This window comes from Garra rufa, chromosome 15 (genome assembly GCF_049309525.1).
Source record: "Garra rufa chromosome 15, GarRuf1.0, whole genome shotgun sequence".
Taxonomy (NCBI): Eukaryota; Metazoa; Chordata; class Actinopteri; order Cypriniformes; family Cyprinidae; genus Garra; species Garra rufa.
In genome coordinates, this window is record NC_133375.1 from 45,983,391 (window position 1) to 46,008,014 (window position 24,624).

The window sequence follows — 24,624 nt, forward strand, 5'->3', positions numbered from 1 at the left end:
TACAGCTTCTCTTTGTTGTTTTTTTCTTGAAGATTACACCAGCAATAACCAGAACCATATCCATTAACCATTACATAACAATAACTCATATAGGCCTACCTATAGTTATACAACAAGACTAAACAAGGCCTAAATCCAGAAATGTATGAAACAAACCAAATTACATTTTGATCTCTTGCATTCTTTCAAGGGTTTGTAAGTATTGAAGGTTCTGACGACTCTTTCTGAAATATAAAATGTCAGCTGTGTTCTATTCTGTTTAGTAGTGTTAAGTAATTGAAACATACATCATTACAGAACCACATAGATACAGGGTATAAAATAACATTGTATTAATCTCCACACATAGTGTAAGGTGCAATGGGTATCTGCAGTGTTTGATTTTAAAATGAACAAAAAGTTAACATGAAGCACAAGAGTGTCAGTATTTTGACCAAGGGCGTAGAATTTAGGGACTAAAATGTCCCTTGCAACAATTTTGCAAAAATTAAATATGTTTGTAAACAATGTCATACCATTACCTGCAGAAATATGCTAGAAAACTGCACTTTCAAAGGCATACATTTAAAACACACATGCAGTTCAGTGAAATGATAACACCCTCTTTAACTTTGTTGTTATGCTGTTTTGTGTTCATCTGCTTCACACATTTTGCTGTTTTTACTCTGACTAATACAATAAGACACCGCAATAATTTCTCAAATATTTATTACAATAGGTATATATAGCCTATAGGCCTACTGATTTAACACTTAAGTGGAATGAGATGACTGGATGATTTCATTTCCTATTGAACTGTCACCAACTGAACTGCTGTGATCAAACTATTTAAAATATAGTAAATTCAGCTAAACTCGATCATAATGCCTACCTCCCATATTGATTCTTGTATTAATATTATTACTCATGACCTCGATCATTCAGTTCAAGCAACTCACTAGCAAACACCAGATCAAAAGAGCCATTTATTTTCGAATTTAGACATCCCTTGTAATAATAGTATGGGCAGTATATCAGTATCCAGCGACTGTACTAAATTGTCCCTAGCAACAGGGGCGCCGCTCGCAATTTTGGGCCCTATGACAAAATATGAGTTTGGGCCCCCCCTACCACACCAAAGCAGATCTCTGGGGGCCCCTAAAGGGCATGGGCCCTTAGAATCGTCCTAACTTACCCCCCCCCTTAGCGGCGCCCCTGCCTAGCAATAATTTTGATCAAACAATTAAATATTAATTTGTTTTTCCTGTGGAGTATGTTTTGCATGCTATTTTAGTGTTTCTGCTTCACAATTTCACGTTTAATTAAATGTTTCTAGCAATTTCAGAGTGAAAATGGCTTCCACATACATTTTTTAGCTATAAATTCAAAAACACACCTGCTGTAAAAAGGCTATGTGAAATATGACCTGCATTTAACCCATTTTAACTGTTTCCAAAGATTTTAAAAATAATAATATTATCTGAAGGATATTTGACAATTTATGATTATTATAGGCAGTCCAAAAGTAATGGATCAGAAATGGCTCCACATGGCAGTCATGTAGTGGTTTGAATTCCACTGTCACTATTTTATTCGGGTTTAATAAACTCAGATTAGGGGCAATAAATTCCAGAGGTGAACTCTAGTTACTGGACCATAAAATGCTGAGCAGCAAAGAAAATACACGAAAGAATGAATGAACAATTCAACTGACAGCTTCTAGAGCAGAGCACGGGGGAGGCGGAACAAGCCGCGAGACGGAAATGACGTGACGGTGTCGTCAGCTGTATGTTGATGTTGTGTGGCAACAGCAGGACCGAGGGACGGAAGACGGTTTGTTTTTGTTCTGTTATCCGCCGTTTTCACCCTCAAAACCACCTCATATTGAATCAGATTCGCTCCGGGGTGACAGGAGCGCGCATTACGACTTGAAAGACGCTCAAGTTTAAATGTCAAAACGCGTTCGGAGTCGTTAAAACGGACACCCTCCCTGAACGGTCATGACGATCCTGCCGAAGAAGAAGCCGAACTCATCGGTCGGTGTGTCTGATCACCCCGACGACCCCGACCGCCGGACCGGCTCCGACCCGCACCAGCACCAGCACTCCCACGGGGTTCGGCCAGGCGCGAGGCCCCGCGCTTCCCCGCCACCTTGGTCATATCAAGCCGCACCTCCGCCGTCCAGAGAGGACAGGCGAACTGAATCCAGCTCCCGGCCGCAGCAGGCCTCTCCTCCGCCGGTGGGCGCCGGGTCTCCGGTTGGCCCGGGGGATGCGACAGGGATGGCGTGCGTGTCCGGGGGTCGGTCTGAGCTGTCAGGCGGAGTGGGCTGTGGAGGTGGGATGGGAGGGTGCTGCTCGGGGCCTGGGCTCAGTAAGAGGAGGAGACAGGCGACCTGCTCCGGTGGGGTGGCCGGTGGAGGGACCGTACCCGGGGCGACAGGGGGAGGAGGCGGCGGTGGTGGAGGAGGAGGTGGTCCCAGTCCCGAACAGGAGGAAGGAGCTGGGTATAACAGCGAAGATGAGTATGAAAATGCTTCCAGACTACAGTCAGAGGACCCAGCGACTGTTGAACAGGTATGTGGATGGATGATGTCACCTTACATCCATAGACAGCATGCTGATTTTGAGTTAAATGTATTGCACGTGTTCTGACACTGTTTAGATGATAGATAGATATAGATAGATAGATAGATAGATAGATAGATAGATAGAAAAACAGAACAATAGATAGATTTGGATGGATGAACAGTCAGAGTGACAGCTAGGTTGATAGACTGTCAGATAGATAGATAGATAGATAGATAGACAGACAGACAGACCAGAATAGACCAATAGAGCAATGAATGAGTGTATGGATGGATAGACAGATGTGAATGATAATTTGCTGAATTATCGAATGATAGATAGCCTGGATCAATAAATAGGTAAATGTACAAACAGATACGTAATGAAATGATGGATAGATAGATTAAATGTGGATGGATAGTCAGCCAATCAGGTCAGAATCAGACAGAAAAGCAATATAGATAAGCAGACTGATAAGCAGCTATTGCAGATATAGGTTGTAAAAGTCAAGATGCATAATGTCAGTGACATCACATGACATTATAAATTATGAATGAATTATGGGTCTGAGAGTAACGCAATTTCAATTCTCTGTATGTCCTGTACATGTGGCAGAATTGACAATAAATTTGACTTTGACTTTTGACTTTATGAAAGACTTATGCAGTTGTATAAGCTGAGCCCTGTATTCATTGCTTTGTGTCTCAGTATAAAGATGTAATACATGTTTTCCATTAGACTGCATGGTATGGATGCAGAGGTTTGTCTGGGCAGGAAACGAGTGTTTTTAAAATGATACAAGTTTGTCTGAGTAAATGTATTTTTTTTTAGAAGAGTGGGATTCTTTAAAGTCAAATGAAATTGAATTGAGTATGTTTAATTTCTTGTATATTGTGATTAGGGTTCGGCGATATGGCCTAAAATATTATCATTATAATATTTATGATGATATTTATTTACCTTTGGGGAAGGAAATGGTTTCCACATGGTAGTTGTACCTTGAGTGTGAATGAAAGTGTAACTTGTTTATTCGCTATTAAACTCTACTTTACTTATTTTAAATGTATTTATCCCTAAAATCCATGTTTTCCATTTTTTTTGTTTGTCCTTTTTATTATGTGTTTAATTAAATGAAAGAATACAACTTTTAAAATGTAATCAAATGAAAATATAACAATTAATTTAATTGCATTTTATTCTTTGTCACATAAGAAAACTGTATACATTTCTTAAAGTAATAATAAAATAATATTATGTAATTATTCGAATTACTTATTATTTATTATTTATTAATAATTATTTCTGCTGTGTAATAGCAGAAATTTATCTATTTGAGGGAAAAGTCAATAGCTTATAATTGTTATTAACATAAATTTGATCACAATCTCAATATGATATTGTTTATTGCCTAGCCCTCATTAATTCATAAAAGTGTAGATTTTTTTTTTAATTGCTTCTGAAACATTTTTCAAATTACGTTTTGACACCATACTGGTATGTAAAAGCTGCTTTTCATAATCTTACAAAATCCCAGTGGATGAAATGAATGCTTGTCTTACATTTTTACATTCTTACAAATTCAGTTTTTTTTTTGTTTTTTTTTTTTAAATATGTTGATCAAAAGTACAATGGGTTGCAAATTGTTCATGCTGACTTTAATGCTGTACCTTTGATGGCTTAAACTTTGTTTGGTTTATACTTCCGATTAATGTCTTAAAATATGTGAAATGATATACAGTATGAAACATAACTTCGGTTTTCTAACATTTTTAACAGTTTCTAAAGACTGTCACATGTCTTTCTTACAATTTTCACAAAATCTTATGTAAGATTGAGAGATTTGTGTGGCTAAATCCCTACAGAATATTTAGAATAGGTATGTGTATAGATTTAGAATTATATGTCTGGTCAACATTACTTGAAGAGTTTTGTTATACAACACAAACATGATAAACAATCATGCTTTAAATGATCATTTTGAACCTGGTGTTTGTTTTAAATTTTAAGATGCTAAAAAGTTGCAAACCACAGACCTTATTTTGCTCAGAAATCTAAAACACTATTCCAAAAACCCATTAGAAATTCCAGAGGGAGCTAGTGGTTCAAATGCTAATTTTCTTCTTCAGGACTACAGACTGAACTGTGCTGCATTTCCCAAAAGTAGATTGTAGATCATTGGTGCTCTTACGATGCTTTTGAGAAAGCAACACTTCTCTGAACCCCTCTTTGCCCAGACAAAAGGCTCACTAATATTAACTATTATACCTAAATTCATTGTTTATGCATAGTGTATAATGACTACAGAAAATAGATGTTATTGGTTTCATCTCCAATTTTTGTAGTCCAATTCATGATCAATAGCCAGCCATGTTTGGTAAATCTACATGACCTTATTTGTCTGATATATATGAACTGAAATAGCAATTGATAGAGGAGTTTTGGTGCAAAAAAAGTGAGCTTCTTTGTGATGCTGTTGACAATTTGAAAACTTTAGATGTGAAAAATAAATGGTGCCAACAATAAATTTAGCATTACAGGTCTGTCTGTTTATCGAGCACATTATAATGAACCCCCACTGTGTCTATTCTGAAATTCTGCCTCTGTTACAGCAGGAACACTGGTTTGAAAAAGCACTCCAGGAAAAGAAAGGATTTGTCATCAAAAAAATGAAGGAAGATGGTGCCTGCCTCTTCAGAGCTGTTGGTGGGTACATTATTAATCACCTGATGTTCACTTGAAGTCAAAAGATTTAGTAGATGTTAGCTAATTCATCTGTTGATCATCACCTAGAACCTGGGTGATCGCATTTTCAGTTTGGCATAATTCTCAATGCACAGAATACCCAGAAGATATACTACTTGTGCTGTGTCGCAGCAATACTATATCTCAAAATGCAATGTGCTTTACATAACCCTAAATTTACATTCTGAAAAATTTAATAATAATGTATGTTTTGTTTTGATATGATTTATCTGATTATTTAAAATATACATTAATGTTCAAAGGTTTGGGATCGGTGAGAATTAAAAAAAAGTCTCTTATGTTCACCAAATCTGCATACAGTAAAAAACTGTAATATTTTGAAATATTATTACAGTTTTAAAATTAATATTCAGATTTGAATATATTTTAAAATGTAATTTATTCCTGTGATTAATTCTCAGCATCATTACTCCAGGCTTAAGTGTCACATGATGCTTCAGAAATCATTCTGATGATTTGCTGCTCAAGAAGCATTTATTATTATCTATGTTGAAAGCAGTTGTGCTGCTTAATAAAACTATTTTGCATATGTTTTCAGGTTTGTTTGAGAAATAGAAAATTCAAAAGAACTACATTGATTGATTTAAATCTTTTGTTACATTATGAATGCCATCTGTGCTGAATAAAAATATTAATTTATTTAAAAAAAAAACTTTTTATTAGTAGTATGTATTGTGAAAATAATATATAATATTACATCTTCTCCTGGACTTACTATTTAGACGTGTGCACAAGTTTGCTTTAAAAATGTACAATGACTGTTTTTTTGTACTGCTGAAAGACTGACTAGATGCCACTTGCTGGATAAACGTAGTGATGAAGGGACAATAATGTAGCAAACTATTGCTTAAAATGGTTTTATGCTTGCAAAATGTGCTATTTAACATGGTATTTTTGGAAAATAGTAATAATTAAATAAAATTAAAATTCACAATTTTTCTATTCTTAATACATTTTTATGATCTTATTTTGCTTGTTTCTACTGCAAACTTGCAGAATTATTCATGATTCAGGAAAATATAATTTTAGGGAATGAAAATGGGTTGCATTTTTCTTTCGATGTGGATTTTGAGCAGTGTGCTAAAAGTGTAAATTTTTGAATATAACATAACTTTTGTAACATTATAAATATCTTTATTCACTCTTAAAATCTCTGGGTTAAATAGAACTCGGTGCTCTGTAAAATATGGACAAACCCAGCGGTTGGGTTAAATGTTTAATCCATCTATCTTGGTAGTTTTAGTTAACTCAACTATTGCTTAAAAATATTATATGACTTATAATAAACCCAAAATAGGTTTTCATTTAAAAATTAGACACATAATTACTAGAGGCAACAGCAATAATCAAAAGGTGAATATTTATTAATAGGCAATTTTAAAAACGTTTATTATGTATTGAGCATATTAATTCATGTTCATTTATTGAACATAGTAATAAATGTTCATTTCCAACCTATTTTGCATTCATTTTAAGCAACAAATATACACATTTTTAAGCAATGGTTAAATAAAACTACCCAGAAGCTTGGGTTAAACATTTAAAACAACTCACTAGCTGGGTTTGTCCATATTTCACCTGGCACTGGATTGTTTTTAACCCATTATTTTTTAGTGTTCTCACTTCTGATTTATTTAATACATTATTTCATTAAAAAAATCTTACCCCAGATGTTTAAATGTTGCAACATTTTCTTTAAAATGGTTGTATGGTTGCATGTACTATTTTACACGCTATTTTTTGAAAAAGGTAATAATTAAATTAAATTAAAATCCACAGTTTTTCTATTCCTAATACATTTTTATGATCTTATTCTGCTTGATTCCACTGCAAACTTGCAGAATTATTGATGATTCAGGAAAATATCATTTTAGGAATGAAAATAAGTTGCATTTTTCTTTTGATGTTGGCTTTAAGCGGTGTGCTAAAGGCATAAATTTCAGAATATAACATTATTATTATCTTTATTCACTCTATAAAATGCTGGGTTAAGTAGAACTCAGTGCTGGGTAAAATATGGACAAACCCAGCTGTTGGGTTAAATAAAACTACCAAGAAGGTTGGATAAAACATTTAACTCAACTATTGCTTAAAAATATACGACTGGCTTATAATGAACCCAAAATAGGTTGTCAATTAAAAATTAGACACATAATTACTAGAGGCATCAGCAATAATTGAAAGGTGAACATTTATTAATAGGCAATTTTAAAAATGTTTATTATGTATTCAGCATATTAATTTATGTTCATTTATTGAACATAGTAATAAATGTTAATTTCCAACCGATTTTGGATTATTTTTTAATCAACTAATATAATACATTTTAAGCAATAGTTGAGTTAAATAAAACTACCCAGAAGCTTAGGTTAAACATTTAAAATAACCCAATTGCTGGGTATGTCCATATTTCAACAAGCGCTGAGTTGTTTTTAACCCAGCATTTTTTAGTGTTCTCACTTCTGATTTATTTAATGCTTCATTTCATTTAAAAAAAAAAAATCTTACTGACCACAGACGTTTGAATGTTGCAACGATTTGCTTAAAATGGTTGTATGGTTGCATAAGTTTGCATAATGTGCTATTTTACACGCTATTTTTTGAAAATAGTAATAATTAAATTAAATTAAAATCTACAGTTTTCTATTCTTAATGCATTTTTATGATCTTATTCTGCTTGATTCCACTGCAAACTTGCAGAATTGTTGATGATTCAGGAAAATATCATTTTAGGAATGAAAATGGGTTGCATTTTTCTTTCAATGTTGACTTTAAGCAGTGTGCTAAAAATTGCATAAAATTTAGAATATAATATAACTTTTGTAACATTATAAATATCTTTATTCACTCTAAAAAAAAAGGCTGGGATAAATAGAACTCAGTGGGTTAAATGTTTAATCCAACTTTCTTGGTATTGCTTAAAAAGTATTGTATGGCTGGCTTATAATAAACCAAAAATAGGTTGTCAATAGACACATAATTACTAGAGGCATCAGCATTAATTAAAAGGTAAACATTTATTAATAAGCAATTAAAAAAAATGTTTATTATTTATTCAACATATTAATTCATGTTCATTTATTAGTGCTGCTTAATAAAACTATGGTGCATATTTATTCAGGTTTATTTGAGAAATAGAAAATTCAATGGGTTGCATGTTTCTTTTGATTTGACTTTAAGCAGTGTGCTAAATGCATAAAATTAAGAACATAACATTGTAACTTTTGTAACATATCTGTATTCACTCTAAAACATGCTGGGTTGGTTTAAATGTTTAATCCAACCTTCTTGGTAGTTTTACTCAACTATTGCTTAAAATATTATATGGCTGGCTTATAATGAACCTAAAATAGGTAGTCAGTTGGGTTAAACATTTAAAACAACCCAATCGCTTGGTTTGTCCATATTTCCCATAGTACTGTTTTTTTTTTTTTAACCCAGCATTTTTTAATGTTCTCACTTCTGATTAATTTAATGCATCATTTCATTTTTTTTTTAATCTTACTGAGCCCAGACATTTAAATGTCACAACGTTTTGCTTAAAATGGTTGTGTGGTTGCATAATGTGCTATTTTACATATTTACATTTTTTGAAAATATTAATAATTAAATTAAGATAATTAAGATAATTAAGATAATTCAATTAAAATCCAAAATGTTCTATTCTTAATACATTTTTATGATCTTATTCTGCTTGATTCCACTGCAAACTTGCAGAATTGTTGATGATTCAGAAAAGTATAATTTTAGGGAATGAAAATGGGTTGCATTTTTTAATTTTTTAATTTTTTTATGTTGACTTAAAAGCATAAAATTCAGAATATATTCTTGGTTTGTTATTACAAGTAAGTGTAATCGTGAACCTTATCTTTATAACAGTGATGTACATGTGCCTGTTGAGTTTATGAGCAGCTACCGAATCTTTCCTCTGTGTGGCGCTACTCATCTACATATCTGAAGTATTCAGCACTGTGTGTGACACATACTATGAAAGCAGTGTTCTATTACACTTCAGTTTCAGCTTTTAAATATGCCGTTTTTGTTTTTGACCCGAGACACTGAATTTCTTTTTATGCATTTCTGCATATATTAATCATAAATTGATCCTAGTGTCCACTAAAGTGCACAGATCATTAAAAGCAATTTTAACCACTCAAGGTATGACATTATACCCAAGCCAATATGGGGTTCACCCATTCCCATAAGTCTACCTGACTGTCCTATATATTATAGTGGCTTTATATGGCACCATAAAATCAGGAGCATACAATTTTATTTTTATTCAGGTTTTATTATTGTATTTCTTTGTCATTTACCTTCTTTAACTGATAATTCATAATGCATCTATCTGGTTACTTTTGTAGATTCAAATCCAAACATATGATTGGACTAAAATGTTTAGGGAAATGTCTCTGAAACCACCATTGAGTGGCATCTTATCCTCTTTCCTTTTCATTCTCTCTTTCACATCTCTGTTTCCTTCTCGTGCTCTTCTCTCTCTCTTTCTCGCGCACACACAATCATTTTCCTGTTCTCATTAATATACAGAGGTCCTTGTGTGAGTTTCATACAGGATTTGATAGACAGGCATGTGATGTGTTGACCTACATGAAGCATTCCCATCAGGGACACTGTGCCACAGTTCTTGCACCGCAGGTGTGAAACTATCCATCTCCAAACAATCACTTGAGTCAAACAATACACGTTATATAACTGGCCCGATGGTAATACGGTTCTCACAGCAAGTGGGATCATGATAACCCAGGGTAGGATAGGTTCATACAGGATGCTGTTGATTTGAAGTAATAGATAAGAATGTGTATTAGATCATTGTGGAGCCCATGTTTACTGATGACATTAGTCAAAGTGTCTTGCTCCTGAAATGTAGCTTTACATGGTCACCTTATGCCCACTCTTTTGATCTGTCCTTTTAAGGCTTCACTAAAGCTGTGTTTCATTAATAGAGAACTAAAGCAGTTTTAGAACTGCCCTTTATAATGGGGGCTGAGGTGAGACTTGATATGTTTTAGTTCTACTTTTCAGAATTGTGTTTATTAAGTTAGACACAATAAACAGAGCAGTCTTAACTTGGCTCTTTTATTAAAACAAATCCTATTTTCTATGATTTGTCTATTTATGATAACTTATTATTCTTTAATGCTGTATGCTGACATGTTGTTTCGAATTTAAGATTGTTCTCATCACGTAATCGGTCTTGTCAACAAGGCAGCAAAAAAATAGATCTCTGCTATCAGATTTTGCCCTTATTTTCTTGGTCAGCCTCAATGTTTTGTTGTTGTTTTGGTTCTCACATTATAAAAAGGTAGGTCAGGAGAGCCATGTTTGATTCCCATGATTATCTCTATTATTATCCTGTGTCTAAACAACTTACTATACCACTCGGCAGTTTGGACAGAAAATGGTTTCTGAAAGAAGTCTCTTATGCTCACCAAGTCTGCATTTATTTAATTAAAAATACAGTAAAAACTGTAATATTGTAACATTTTACAAATTAAAATAGCTGTATTATATTTTAATGTATTTAAAAATGCATGCATGTGATGCAAAGCTGAATTTCAACATCATTATTACAGTCTTCAGTGTCACATGATCCTTCAGAAATCATTCTAATATGCTGATTTGCTGCTTTTTAGGATTTTTTTATGATAAGAATGTTTAAAGAATAAAACTTTTGTAACATTATAAATATCTTTATTCACTCTATAAAATGCTGGGTTTATATTTAATCCAACCTTCTTGGTAGTTTTATTTAACTCAACTATTGTTTAAAAAATATTATATGGCTCAAGGCTGGCTTACACTCTAAACAATAAAGGTGCTTTAAAAAGTTTCCGAAGCGATGCCATATTAGAAGCCTTTTTTGTTCCACGAAAACCATTCAGTCAAAGAACCATTTCTTGCTTACCTTTTTATAATCTGAAGAACCTTATTTGCCACAAAAAACCTTTTGTGAAACAGAAGTGTTCTTCAGATGTTAAAGGTTCTTTATGGAACCATTTAGACAAAAAGGTTCTTCTATGGCATCATGAAGCACCTTTATTTTTAAGAGTGTATAATGAACCCAAAAATGGTTGTCAATTAAAAATTGGACACATAATTTCTAGAGGCATCAGCAATAATAAATGTTTATTTCCAACATATTTTGGATTCATTTTAAACAACAAATATAATAATTACCCAGAAGCTTGGGTTAAATTTTTAAAACAACCCAATCGCTGAGTTTGTCCATATTTCACCTAGCGGTGGGTTGTTTTAACCGAGAAATTTTTTTGTGTTCTCACTTCTAATGCATTTTTTTTAATTTTTTTTTTTATAAATCTTACTCCAGACATTTAAATGTTGAAACAGGTTTTTTGCAACTCATAGTGGTAAAAAAGATAAACATTATTTCTGCATGTCACCTTCCACCTAACTCTTGATTTTGTAACAATTCAGTTTCCCTGTGTTTAACACAACCAAACCTCACATTCGTAGTTCATCATTCATCGGCTCTTGGCGCTACCGTGCAAATGCGTATGCAATGTTTGCAAATTGGTTTGCAAATGATTTTCCAAGGTATTTTATCTCACAGAGGTTTATATCCTGAGGTCTATTCAATGGTAATTTGTGGTGGTGTTGTAGACTACCAGTTGGAAGTATGGACAAACCTTCTTATTCTTTATTAGTACTGTGTTCCATCTATCTTATGTTTTATTCTCTGGATATTCTTGGAAAAAGAGCTCCATCCTGGGAAGTTTTTAGACAGTATTGAAGGATTGTACATACAATGCTGCACATTTATAGACTCAAGAATAAATGTCATAAGGGGAAATTACATCATCTTAAAGCTGAATAAATAGCTTTCCATTAATGTATGGTTTGTTAGGATAGGACAATATTTGGCCAAGATACAACTATTTGAAAATCTGGAATCTGAGGGTGCAAAAGAATCAAAATATTGAGAAAATTGTCTTTAAAGTTGTTCAAATTAAGTTCTTAGCAATGCATATCACTAATCAAAAATCAAGTTTTGATATATTTATGGTAGGAATTTTACAAAATATCTTAAAATATCCTAATGATTGGCATAAAAGAAAAATTTATCATTTTGACCCATACAATGTGTTGTTGGCTATTGCTACAAATATACCCTTGCTATTTACAACTGGTTTTGTGGACCAGGATCAGAAATATTGTTTTACATTTATACATTTATATCCAAAGTAACTTACAATAGAAAAACAGAAGAAAAGAAATGCACATGTGCCTACAATTTGCATTTGTCTGCAAAAGTTATATGATATAGTTATATTAGATCATTTAAGATCATGAGAAACAGATTCCAAGTCCAAACCTTTGATTAAAGTCCAAATTTCAACCCAACTGGCAGGAATATATGGAAATAATGAGTGTCCACTGGCTATTTTGTTTTGACAAAATTTCTGATCAGACCCGTCACATTTCACCGCATCATAGGAGGGTATGTTTCATTTTTACTGAAAATGAGCACTAGCATGGACACTTTTTCACAAACACACACCTGTGTCGTCTGTTTGATAGTGAGAATTCTACCACTGCGGTTTCAGTTTTGCTATTACAAAGAAAACTTTCAAAAGGTTTTGTGGTTTCACACATTAGCCGTTCCATTGGTTGAGATGAGATGAATCCACCAATCTACACCGTTGAACAACTGTTGTAATACCCCACTTTAGTGTGGTTTTGTAAGGCCAGGTCCTTAATTTAAAAACAGTTTTGTTGTGAGTCACCAAGTCTGAATCACAAAAAGTTTGCAGGTACTCTGTGCTGCTGTAATTGTTGTGCAGGGTTTCGAGTAGGGAATGCGCTTCTCCTTTATGATACGTGGGAAACGGTGTCATGTGTTAGATCCCTGCCCTAGCTCCCAGCATTCGCTCTCCTTTCCACTGCTGCTCCGCTGGTTCTCCAAAGCACCGCCCCACTTTCCAGAGCTCGACCTGGTCTTTGGTGAACAGCAGTTGACACCATTACCAACACACACACTGGCTGTTTACTTTCAGGAGTGGGGTGACCTGACCCAGCCAGCTAAACAAACACTAATTAGGCTTTTCAAAACAGTTTAACCAATGTAGCTTCCAAACTTTGGCTGTAAGTAGCTCAGCCGTCCAATGTAAATGCTTGTCCACAGGTCAGCAGGTTAAAAGGTGCAGATTCTTGTACTGTAGCGAGAGCCTGTTTAAGTGCTTTATTTTTCCAGTCGTCCATTGAAGATTAAGGTTACATGGTGGATCGTAATCTTACACTGAAGGAAGTTGGATGTTTGTTCGAGTAACAGTGCAGTTGTTTGTTTTTGGCTTGGATTTGCACATTTCTTCCAAAGTGCATTTTATTAAACACTTCCTCTTTCCGGGCAAATTTTGATATAGTCAGATAAAAGCACCAGCATAAAAGTTTGTGGGCTGTCCTCTTCACCTTGTCTGTAACTTATTTAAAACTCAATAAAATGTAATGTGCTCTCTTTTTCTTTTATATATTTTAATATGTACAAGTCAGAATAAGCATGTTGTTTGCATTTTTACATAAATATTGTAAGTGTAAAATTAAAGCACCGAAGTTTGTGGGCTGACCTCTTCACCTGGTCTATAACAGTCTGACTGTAATGTGAAGTTTGCTAGAGGTTTTGTATTTGAATATATATTCAAAAAGCGTAGATAGTTGTGACTCTAAAATCTGATAGGATAAGCCACGTTCAAAGTCATTGCAAAATAGCCGATACAGCCGCACTTTTAACCTTATATAATATAATTAGAATTTTCTACTAATACATCAAGTCTATTTATCTGCAGTTATGCTAATCAAGTCTGTTACTGAACAGAATAATTGGTTATACTAGAGAAAATAATTTGCAGATGACGTCTTTATGATGCATGATGTTGCTAGGATGTTGTTATTGTTTACTGAAACTAGCAGTGTTGTTATTGTTAACTAAAAGTATTAAAAATAGTTATTGGTAAATTAAATTAAGCTGAAATAAAACAATGAAATACTTAACCTTGAGAACATATTTCAGTTAGTTGACAAGGCAAGATTTCTCATTTTTGTTTAAGTTGAAATACTAAAATTACTGAAACTAAACTACTGAAGTAAAAGAAATTTAAATAGAAATGATAAAACAATAGAACCTAGTGAAAAATATAAAAATAAAAATGAAATATTCAACATATGAATAAATAAGACAGAAAAGGGTTTAAGCATAAAAACATTAAGTGTAATACTGCTTTAAATTGTTGTTTTCCCAAAAAAAAAAAAAAAAGTTTTCTGTTTGATTGAATTGCAGTTTTTGGTTTTGTTTTTCTGAGCAAAAAAAGAAGTCATATGTTTTCTCTAATTTACAGAAGACACCCACTAAAATGTCATTCAGTGTAACAATATTGTCAGGCATATTTACAACAAAAATCAATTTAAGACACATTAAAAGATGAACTACTTTCACCCCAAATGCTATTTTTTTTAAATTTGCCACTATCCTATATTTTGCCTATTTGTCAGAATTGTTTACTCATTTAAAACCCAATAAAATGTAATATGCTCCTGTATTATTTTATATATTTAATATGTACAAGTCAGAATAAGCATGTTGTTTGAATTTTTACATAAATATTGTGCTACACTGAATGACAATGTAGCATTGTTTCAACCAAATCTTGACATTTTATTCTCCAAAAACTTATTTGAAACCTTAAAAGTAGACACATTACTTACAATTAATTTGCTTTCTATGGACATTAAATCACTTTTGTAAATTTCTTTTGATGTGGACATCTTAACGTCTTTGACCCATGAACACTAAAAACGACTTGGGTTTATTTGTTCAAATCATTAATCGTAAGTATCAGCAATAGTAATAGTGATGCTTGCCTTTGCAAACACCACTAATAAATGTAATTGTTTCTTGAACATTGGTATAATTTATTATGTAGTGATGTTTGCTAAAAGATTAACTGTGGTAAAGCCGCTGTAATGCACAGCCTACAGTTGCTTCTTGCTTTATCTTAACACTTTCCAAGAACTTTTGTAGAGGGCATTGCATTAAAACCCTTTTATATTTGTCATCTAGGCTTTTTTTGTCCACCCCGGTTCCTCAGAATTCAGTTTAAATATGCGTACTTCCTTTTGTCAAGTCAGTTGTTGTTTTCACTTTCCCCTTAAGCAAGATTCTATTTCAGGAACAAGCGTTATTTTCTCAGATCTCTCTGTGGCGCCTGGGCATATGTAGGGCTAAGAACAGCCTCACCTGGAGCAACACTCAATGGCTGAATCTGTATATGAAAATCCCCGCCATATGCAAAGCGCATTCCCATGTAAGCCCTGTTTATTTTCCCCTGCACGCACTGCGGGATCTCTTTCAGATACCTGCTTCAGTAGTAAACAAAGCTGTCTGTGCCCTGCCGTGAACCCCTGACAGACAGCTCGGCTGCATTCCTCTCGTTTTGCAGTTCGTCATCTTGTTGTGATTGTAGAGCAGATGCCACGAATGCCGTAACATGATTTGACGGAGCGGGTAACGCGAAGGTGTGGCTGAAATTCCTTTCTCCCAGATTCATAGCTTCTACCCACCTTGCCCTTGGGTATTTGGATACTTCACCCCAAAATGACTTTCATTGTATGGATAAGAAACAGAGATAAATTGTGTTCCAAATGACACACTATGTACTCAACTTTATAGTTTATGGATTGTATAAGGGCATTTTTTGGTCAACATGCTGACAGACAACATAGAGCAGGTTACTTTAGGTATGAAACAAACAATATATACTCTTGGTGGCTCTTTAATGTATTATGTCAGATCACTGTAGCATCTCAGTTCAAGCAGCACCTAAAACCGATCATCTCTTTCTCTTTACTTGAAATAAACCTGAATGAACATCAGAACACATTGAGGAAAGACCTCAATACACACCGTTTTTCAAGTCCAAGTCCACTGACATTTATTTTCTCTCCTGTCAGACTAAATGGTAGATTCGGCGTTATGATTGGTCAGATCGCCTGTCAATCAAACTCTCTACAAAAGATCAATTGGGATACAACTATAGTCGTGCATGAGGTTCAGTTTTTTCTAAAGTTGAAGTCAAAAGTTTACATACACCTTGCAGAATCTGCACAATTGTAATTATTTTACCAAAATAAGAGGGATCATATAAAGTGCATGTCATTTTTTTTTTATTTAGTACTGACCTGAACAAGATATTTCACATAAAAGACGTTTACATATAGTACACAAGAGAAAATAATAGTTGAATTAAAAAAAATTGCTCTGTTCAAAAGTTTACATATACTTGATTCTTAATACTGTGTTGTTCCCTAAATAATCCACAGCTGTTTTTTTTTTTTTTTTGTTTATGAGTCTCTTGTTTGTCCTGAACAGTTAAACTGACCGCTGTTCTTCAGAAAATTCCTTCAGGTCCCACAATTTTTTTTTTTCTGCATTTTTGTGTAAATTGAAACATGATGCATCAAGCATCAAAACATTTTGAATTTGAAGATCAGGACAAATCTGTTCAAAAGTTTACACCCCTGGCTCTTAATGCATTGTGTTTACTTCCGAAGCATCAGTGAGCGTTTGAACATTCTGTAATAGTTGTCCCTCAGTTGTCCTCAGTGTGAAAAGATGGATCTCAGAATCATACAGTCATTGTTGGAAAGGGTTTAAATACACAAAAATGCTGAAAAAAAATGTGGGGATTTTTCTGAAGAACAGCAGGCAGTTTAATTGTTCAGGACAAACAAGGGACTTATAAACAACTGCCAATAAATGATAAAAACACAACCGTGGATCATTCAGGTAAGAATTAAGTGTATGTAAACTTTTGAACGGGGTCATTTTTATAAATTCAACTATTATTTTCTCTTGTGGACTATATGTAAATGTCTTTTATGTGAAATATCATATTCAGGTCAGTACTAAATAAAAAATAACATGCATTTTTTATGCTCCCTCTTTTTTTCAGATTCTGCAAGGTATATGTAAACTTTTGATTTGACTTCTATAGGTGTATTATTGCCTTGAACTCCACTGTTGATTGGATATAATAGGGACATTTTCTAATAAAACTTGAAATAATGAATTTTAAGTTTACATAAATCTTCAAATCAGTCACAAGCAGGTCAACGCACTGCATAAATGTAAACATGAAATGTGAAAAGCATAGGTCAGCTTTCAACTATCTTTACATTGGTCCATTTTAGTATTCAACTCCTGGACATCATGTACTGTGGCTTTGTGGCAAACATGGAGCAAAGTTTGCAGCCATGCTGGAATCAAGGGTTGCTGGTAGATTCCTTGTCTTGTCATTGCATTGATCGACCCTTCTAGGACAGGAAAGTACAGGTTTCAACATAAGCTCATGTAACTCTTTTTTATATTGCTTGGTTTCTATGAGACGGGAAATGGTGTAGAACTTGAGGATGTTGACTAGTTTGATCCAGAGTAAACCAGCGAGCTTGAGTTGTCTGACAATGAGCTGTAGAGCAAAAGTCAAGAAGCATATTTCGATTGATCTGTCGCGAATGCTGTTTGTAATGTTCAAAAACCGTTTTGAAATTCAGTTGTAAAATGGCTTCAATCACTTGACTCTCAGACGGTGGTTGTGATAAGACCGTCTGCAGCCTTTAACTTAGTTTTCTCGGTCATAGCTGCATCGTGAACTTTTGCACATCTGGATGGCAGATGCTCAGCAAGCCTCCCCAACTTTCACCTAGACACCACCAAGACTGTAAGAGCTGCGTCTTCCCTTGCCAATGTACAGAAAACATTATCATCACCACCATCTCTTGGCATCATTTCTTACAAAACCATGCTGTTGATGAAATCGTATAGGCCTAGACACAGTCTGGAGTTTACGCTGGATTTTCAGTGGTCCTCTGTGACCCGCATGGAGCGTGCCAGTAGACAGCATGCCTGGTTGCAATACAGTCTCGTGAGCGTGAATGAGTATATTTAACCGTTGGTGTGTTTCTGGAGCAATAGTAAGCTCTGTGTTACTCAACACCCTCATGATCACCGGCTGACTTTGTTGGCATTAATGTAACTCTGTTCAGTCCGTGCATAAGCCATTCTTCGATATCTAACTGTACTTCCTCAGCTATGGAAAGCACAGGGTGTACTTATGCGTTTGTGATCTGATCCCACTCAATGTGCTTAAGAATCAATATGCATTGATCATAATTTTAAATGCATAGTCTATTGAGGCTCTGCAGATAAGTGAACACAGTCGTCAATAAGGCCGTTGAGTGGAGTTACCTTTGGGCCTGCTGTAACTACAGCCTGTTTTTAGAGTACTGCATCGATCCATTTGTTTGAAGAGCGTGTTTACTGATCGGCTGCCGAGGTGGACGTGGCCTGTCAGATGTTCTTGTGAGCGGTTGGAGTCAAGGAGCATACAAGAGTGCAGGTCAGAGCGGTGACCTCAGCTCTTTCTGGATGAACTCTGCAACTCATGTTCCACACGGTCATATTTGGACACGGGGCATCAAGGTTTAATGAAGTAATCGTAGTAAAAATATCCGTTAGGTCATGTCTGTTTGCTTTATGAAGTAGTTGTAAAATAGCTGAATAGGTCACCCAAAAATGACAATATGTCATGTTTCCTTGAGTTCATGCAAAATGTGTATGACTTCTGTAAAACGTAAGGTGATTTTTTTTTTTTAAAGGGGCATTCTGGCCATGCTTTTCTATATAATGAGTATGCATGAGCGCTTGGGCTTTCAGGCTTTAAAATGGCAAAAAAGTACCATCAAATGTCATAAAAGGCAATCATTTGATGTGTACAATATATTACAGTTTTCTAAAGTCATATGATAGCTTTCTGAGGAACAGATTTAAATTTAAGCCATTATTTACTGATAATAATTGCCTCTTATGGGCTTTTAATAATTTTGACTGGCTCATTGAGTCTGTGAACCAAATCTTATCTGCATCAACTCGTTCAATTGAAGTGTCATTATTTATGTCTTTTATTATGTTTTTTTTTTAATATATATGTGTATGTTATATATATACACATACACACACACACACACACACACACACACACACACACACACACACACACACACAGTTGAGGTCAAAAGTTTACATAGCCTACACCTTCCAGAATCTGAAAAATTTTAATTATTTTACCAAAATAAGAGGATCATACAAAATGCATGTCAGTTTTTATTTAGTACTTAACTGAATAAAATATTGCACATAAAAGATGTTTTTGTAAAGATGAATATATAAAAATGACCTCGTTCAAAAGTTTATATACACTTGCTTTTTAATACTGTGTTGTTTCCTGAATAATCCAAAGCTGTGTTGTTATTGTTGTTGTTTTTTTGTGATTGTTGTTAATGAGTTCCTTGTTTGTCCTGAACAGTTAAACTGCCCGCTGTTTTTCATAAGACTCCTTCAGGTTCCACAAATTCTTTGGGGTGAAAACTTTTGAATTTGGAGATAATGATAAATTTAACTTATTTTGTCTTCTAGGGAACATGTAAGCATCTTCTGTAGATTCTGAAGGGCAGTACTAAATAAAAAAAAGTATATTTAGGCAAAATAAGAAAAGTGTACACATCCTCATTCCATTCAAATGTTTACACCCGTCTCTTAATGCATCGTTTTTTCCTTCTGGACCATCAGTGAGTGTTTGAACCTTCTGTAATAGTTGCATAAGAGTCCCTCAGTTGTCCTCAGTGTGAAAAGATGGATCTCAAAATCATACAGTCATTGTTGGAAAGGGCTGAAATACACAAAAATGCTGAAAAACCTGAGACTTTGTGGGACCTGAAAGGCTCTTCTGCAGTACAACGGACAGTTTAACTGCTCGGGACAAACAGTAAAAGCTCTCTTTTTTTGTTGTTGTTTTAAATTCAAATATTCAAATTACAAATTTAAATGTAAAAATGTATATTTTGCTTTACAATTTGCTTCCATGACAGCAGCACTTGAGGTAACATGAACAAAACCTGATAATCATGTTTTCAAACATGACAGGGATTTGCTTACGTTTAGACTTCGAAATGCAGAAGTTCAGAATCGTGAGAATTTCTTCTTCATTTTTCAAAATCCTTAAACTTTATTTCAGATTTTGAATGTAGTTTCACATTTTGAACCCCACTAGTATGGTATTGGCTGTTGCTGTTGTTAATACTGATCTGCCATTTGCAGATATGACACGTTTCCTACTATTGAAATACGTGAATGAAGCTCACGTGCGATGTGTAAATTTCTTGGGAATCTTGGGAATTAGAAGAAATTCGATTCTTCTAATTCAGCTCTTTGTGATGTCACCGCGGCCCTGCTTTTTGAGGATAAACCTTATCAATGACCACCAGACCTCTAGGGCAGGTCTTAGCTCTCTGTTTTGTAAGCTGGACCTGCCCCTTTCTTAGAATCGAGACACTATCTGTGGCCTACATGTGGAAGTATGCTTGTGGTTTTGCTCTTGCTCGGTGGACCTCTGCTCTTCTCGTTTCTCACGAATTCTATCAGCGGTATCGCTCTTTCGCGGTAGACCCAGCCAGTGCATTTCTCTATTCTGCTTTTTTTATTCACTGTCGACCTCTTCTCATCAGTGTGTCCGCTGGCGGAAGAGAGGTCAACCGCTCGCTTTTAGTGTTGGGAAACCTAGTGCAGGGTGATCGTTGCGGTGGGCTAGTCTGTTTTCACTGCAGTTGAGAAACAGTTATGTGCATGTAAACAGTAATGTTAGCCTGTGTTCTGTTTGGTTGTGTGATCAGAATAATGGAAATCAAAATAAGAGAACAAACTATTATTTCCTAATTTTTAAGGTCACCACTTATATTTTAAGTTATCCTAACAACAGCAGAAGGGAAGCGTTTCAAGTTTTTTTTCATAAAAAATGGTATTCTTAAGTAAAGTATAAAAACATAAATGAGATTTTGATTTGAAAATAACTAATTTAAAAATTAGAGAAAACTCACAGATACCTCCAAGTTATTGGTGTAAATCCAACACCTTGTGCTTATTTCCTTAATTAAACTCTATTTAACTGGCAGCCTTTCTCCAATTTTCACTGAGATTGCAAGATGGCGGGCTGCTCTAAGGTGACTGAAACCCTGCGACAGGAGGTTGTCAAGATGAAGTGCAAAGGGGAAGACCCTTTCAGCCATTGCAAGAGTAGTTCATTCCAAATATGTGATTTCTTGAATATTGCAGGTTTACAATGACACTGGTTCATTCAAGTCCCCCAAAAAGGCTGGTCGTCCAGTTAAACAAATGCACACAAAGACAGGATAATGCTGAGACTCTCAATGGGGAATTGGTTCAGCACTGCAGCTGGAATTGCTTGCCAGTTCAGTAATGAACAGGGTCTGGTTCTGTCTCGAGACGTTTAAGAGTAATTGGTCTGAAAATTCCACTCTGCATTGACCAAACCTCTCATCCGCAGAAAGAATTAAATGGCTAAGCTCACCTTTGCTGAGGAGCATGTTGTGTGGAAAGAGAAATGGTCTATGGTTCACTTTAGTGATGAGAGCAAGTTTAACTTATTTGGTTCTGATGGGAAACATTATGTTTGGCATCAAACTGAGGAAAAACGAACCGAAAAAAAAAAACGAGTGTGTAAAGACTTGAAGTCAGTGAGAGGTGGAGGAGGAAGTGTTATGCTTTGGGGGATGTTTTCTGCAGCAGGAGTTGGGCCTCTTCTACAGATACATGGCGGATGAATGCAAATGTTTATCAGAACTTCCTTCAGCAATATGCAGTTCCTTTCCTACAAGCATCTTCCAATCAGCCTGCAATTTTAATGTCCCTGTCACACTGCAAAACGGGTAAAGCAGTTGAAGCTGAAAACACTGAAATAATGAAATGGCCGGGCCAGGTTCCTGATCTAAACCCGGTTGAAAATCTCTGGAAAATCCTTGGCGACCAAGTTGTGGCTAAGAAACCCACTACAGTAATCAAACTATGAAAGAGAATGGAAGAAGAGTGAACCAAGATCACACCAGTCACACGCAGTCTGAGAAACTAGTGATGTCCTGCGGCCACTGATGTGCTGAAATCATTCAAAGCAAGGGCCTCTACACTTCCTACTACTTTCTGACAGCTGCAACCCTCCTAAATTTTAGCGGTAATCTTATTTTGTGCTACAGTGGTTAATGTTCTCTAATTTTGATTCCTTGGTTTTCCACAAAATAAAGGTTTTTGTTGAAATACCTTGGATATTTTGTCAAACATGTTAGACCTTGGACCACAAAACCATTCATAAGGGTCAATTTTTTTAAATTGAGATTTATACATCATCTAGAAGATGAACGAATAAGCTTTCCATTGATGTATGGTCTGTTAGGACAATATTTGACTGAGAAATGTGGAATCTGTGGGTGCAAAAAAAAATCTAAATACTGAGAAATCGCTTTAAAAGTTGTTCAAAGGAAGTTCTTAGCAATGCATATTACTAATCAAAAATTAAGTTTTAATATATTTACGGTAGAAAATTTACAATTATGCATTTACATACATCTTTACTTACTATCCTAGTGATTTTTGGCATAAAAGAAAAATCTATATTTTTGACCCATACAATGTATTGTTGGTTATTTCTACAAATGTACCTGTGCTACTTAAGACTGGTTTTGTGGTCCAAGGTCACATATTCCTTTTAATTTTGAGTGATTAAGTTTAAGACTACACTTCTGTTCAAACTTTTAGAAAGAAATTTGTATTTTTATTCTGCAGTGATGCCTTAAATTGATCAAAATTGACAGTAGAGGCATGTATCATGTTACAAAATATTTCTGTTTCAGATATATTTTGTGCTTTTGAATTTCAGTGCATCACGGTTTCAACAACATACTAAGCAGCACAACTGTTTCCAACAAAATGGAATGTTCTAACGGAATGTTTCTTTAGCATCAGATTAGCAAGAAATTAGTAATGCCGCATCCTTAAAAACACCCTAGAACACCTTACACTCTTAAAAATAAAGGTGCTTCACGATGCCATAGATGAACCTTTTTGTCTAATTGGTTCCATAGAGAACCTTTAACATCTGAAGAACCTTTCTGTTTCACATAAGGTTCTTTTTGGAGAAAGAAGGTTCTTCAGATTATAAAAAAGGTTAAGAAAGAGATGGTTCTGTATTTATTTACATTTACATTTACAAAACTCACCACCAATGATGCTTGGGTGTTCTGGATTGTTTCTAAAGCATTGCTATGTGCTCACTAGGTGGTTAATTATTGGCCCAGCTTTTTAAAAGTAAGTTTGGTCACTTAGAAAAGTAATAGCACACCTTTTAATGTGCCATGTGACTTTCATTCTATGTCCATAGCATGTTGCAGGATTAAAGATTGTCATCATTTACTCACCCTCATGTCAGTCCAAACCTGTAGAAGATGTGTCTCATTGTGGTCTAGTGGTTTTTGGACCCAAACATTCTTCAAAATGTCTTTTGTTTCTCACAGAAGTAAGACAGTCATACAGGTTTGGAACAATATGAGGGTAAGTGATGACGAACATTTTGGATTGACTGTCCCTTTGTAGTTAGCGGCTTTCAGAAAACTACTAACCCAAAGTCTAAATGTTGAAGATGCAATTTAAGTCAACATATACTTAAGGAAATGCTTTTCCTTAGTACTCCTCACTGTTTGCTCATCCAAAAGTTCCAGCCGAGTGCAAGTCTCCACGTGGCAGCACCACTATAGTAAAGCTGTTTGTTATTCAAATTTGGGGTGAAATCAGGAAAAAAAACGAAGGCAGGTGTTTATCATCAAACATGAGTCAGAATAATGCAAAGGAGCGAAGGGAAATCCCTGACTCTACCCCGCAGCACCCACTGACACAGGGTCTAATTATCCACTGCACTGTGCTGTAATGAATGGAAAGGGTACGGCAGATGGAAATACCAACAACAGGCCAAATGGGGAACCAAAAACAGACCGAATCTCCAGCTGCTCTTCCCCTCCAGTGTTTGAGCTCAGATCTTCCTACAGTTTCAAATGTCAAGGCCCTGATTTGAACAAATGAACCTGTGTCTTAAAGGCTCACTGGACCTATTTAGAAATGTAAAAACAAAGGGTTTTACTTGTCAAGAAGAATAGACGTGGCTTAACAACTAAATCGTAGTGTTGCTTCAAAAGCATTCACCTTCAAATGAACACGTGTCCAGCTGTAAGCTTTCCTAAATTGACAAACCTAGGGAGTGACATCTAAAGCTACCTCATAAAAACAACATGGACCTGCCAGAAAATGCCAGCTATTGTTCATGTTGGGAACAGAACGACAGGTTCTTTCAGATCAAATTAAAATCCTTAGGAGCACAGAGCGTTCACTCAT

At 35.0% G+C, this 24,624-nt stretch overlaps 1 protein-coding gene across 1 annotated transcript in view; it reads left to right on the forward strand.

The window, feature by feature from the left end:
• Positions 1-1,775: 1,775 nt before the first annotated feature.
• LOC141286897 (OTU domain-containing protein 5-A) overlaps positions 1,776-24,624 on the forward strand; it is a 38,050-nt gene continuing 15,201 nt past the window's right edge. The window contains exons 1-2 of the mRNA XM_073819019.1: positions 1,776-2,555; positions 5,156-5,249. Of these exons, the coding sequence (XP_073675120.1) occupies positions 1,980-2,555; positions 5,156-5,249 (670 nt within the window). The 5' untranslated portion in view covers positions 1,776-1,979. The remainder of the gene's footprint in view (positions 2,556-5,155; positions 5,250-24,624) is intronic.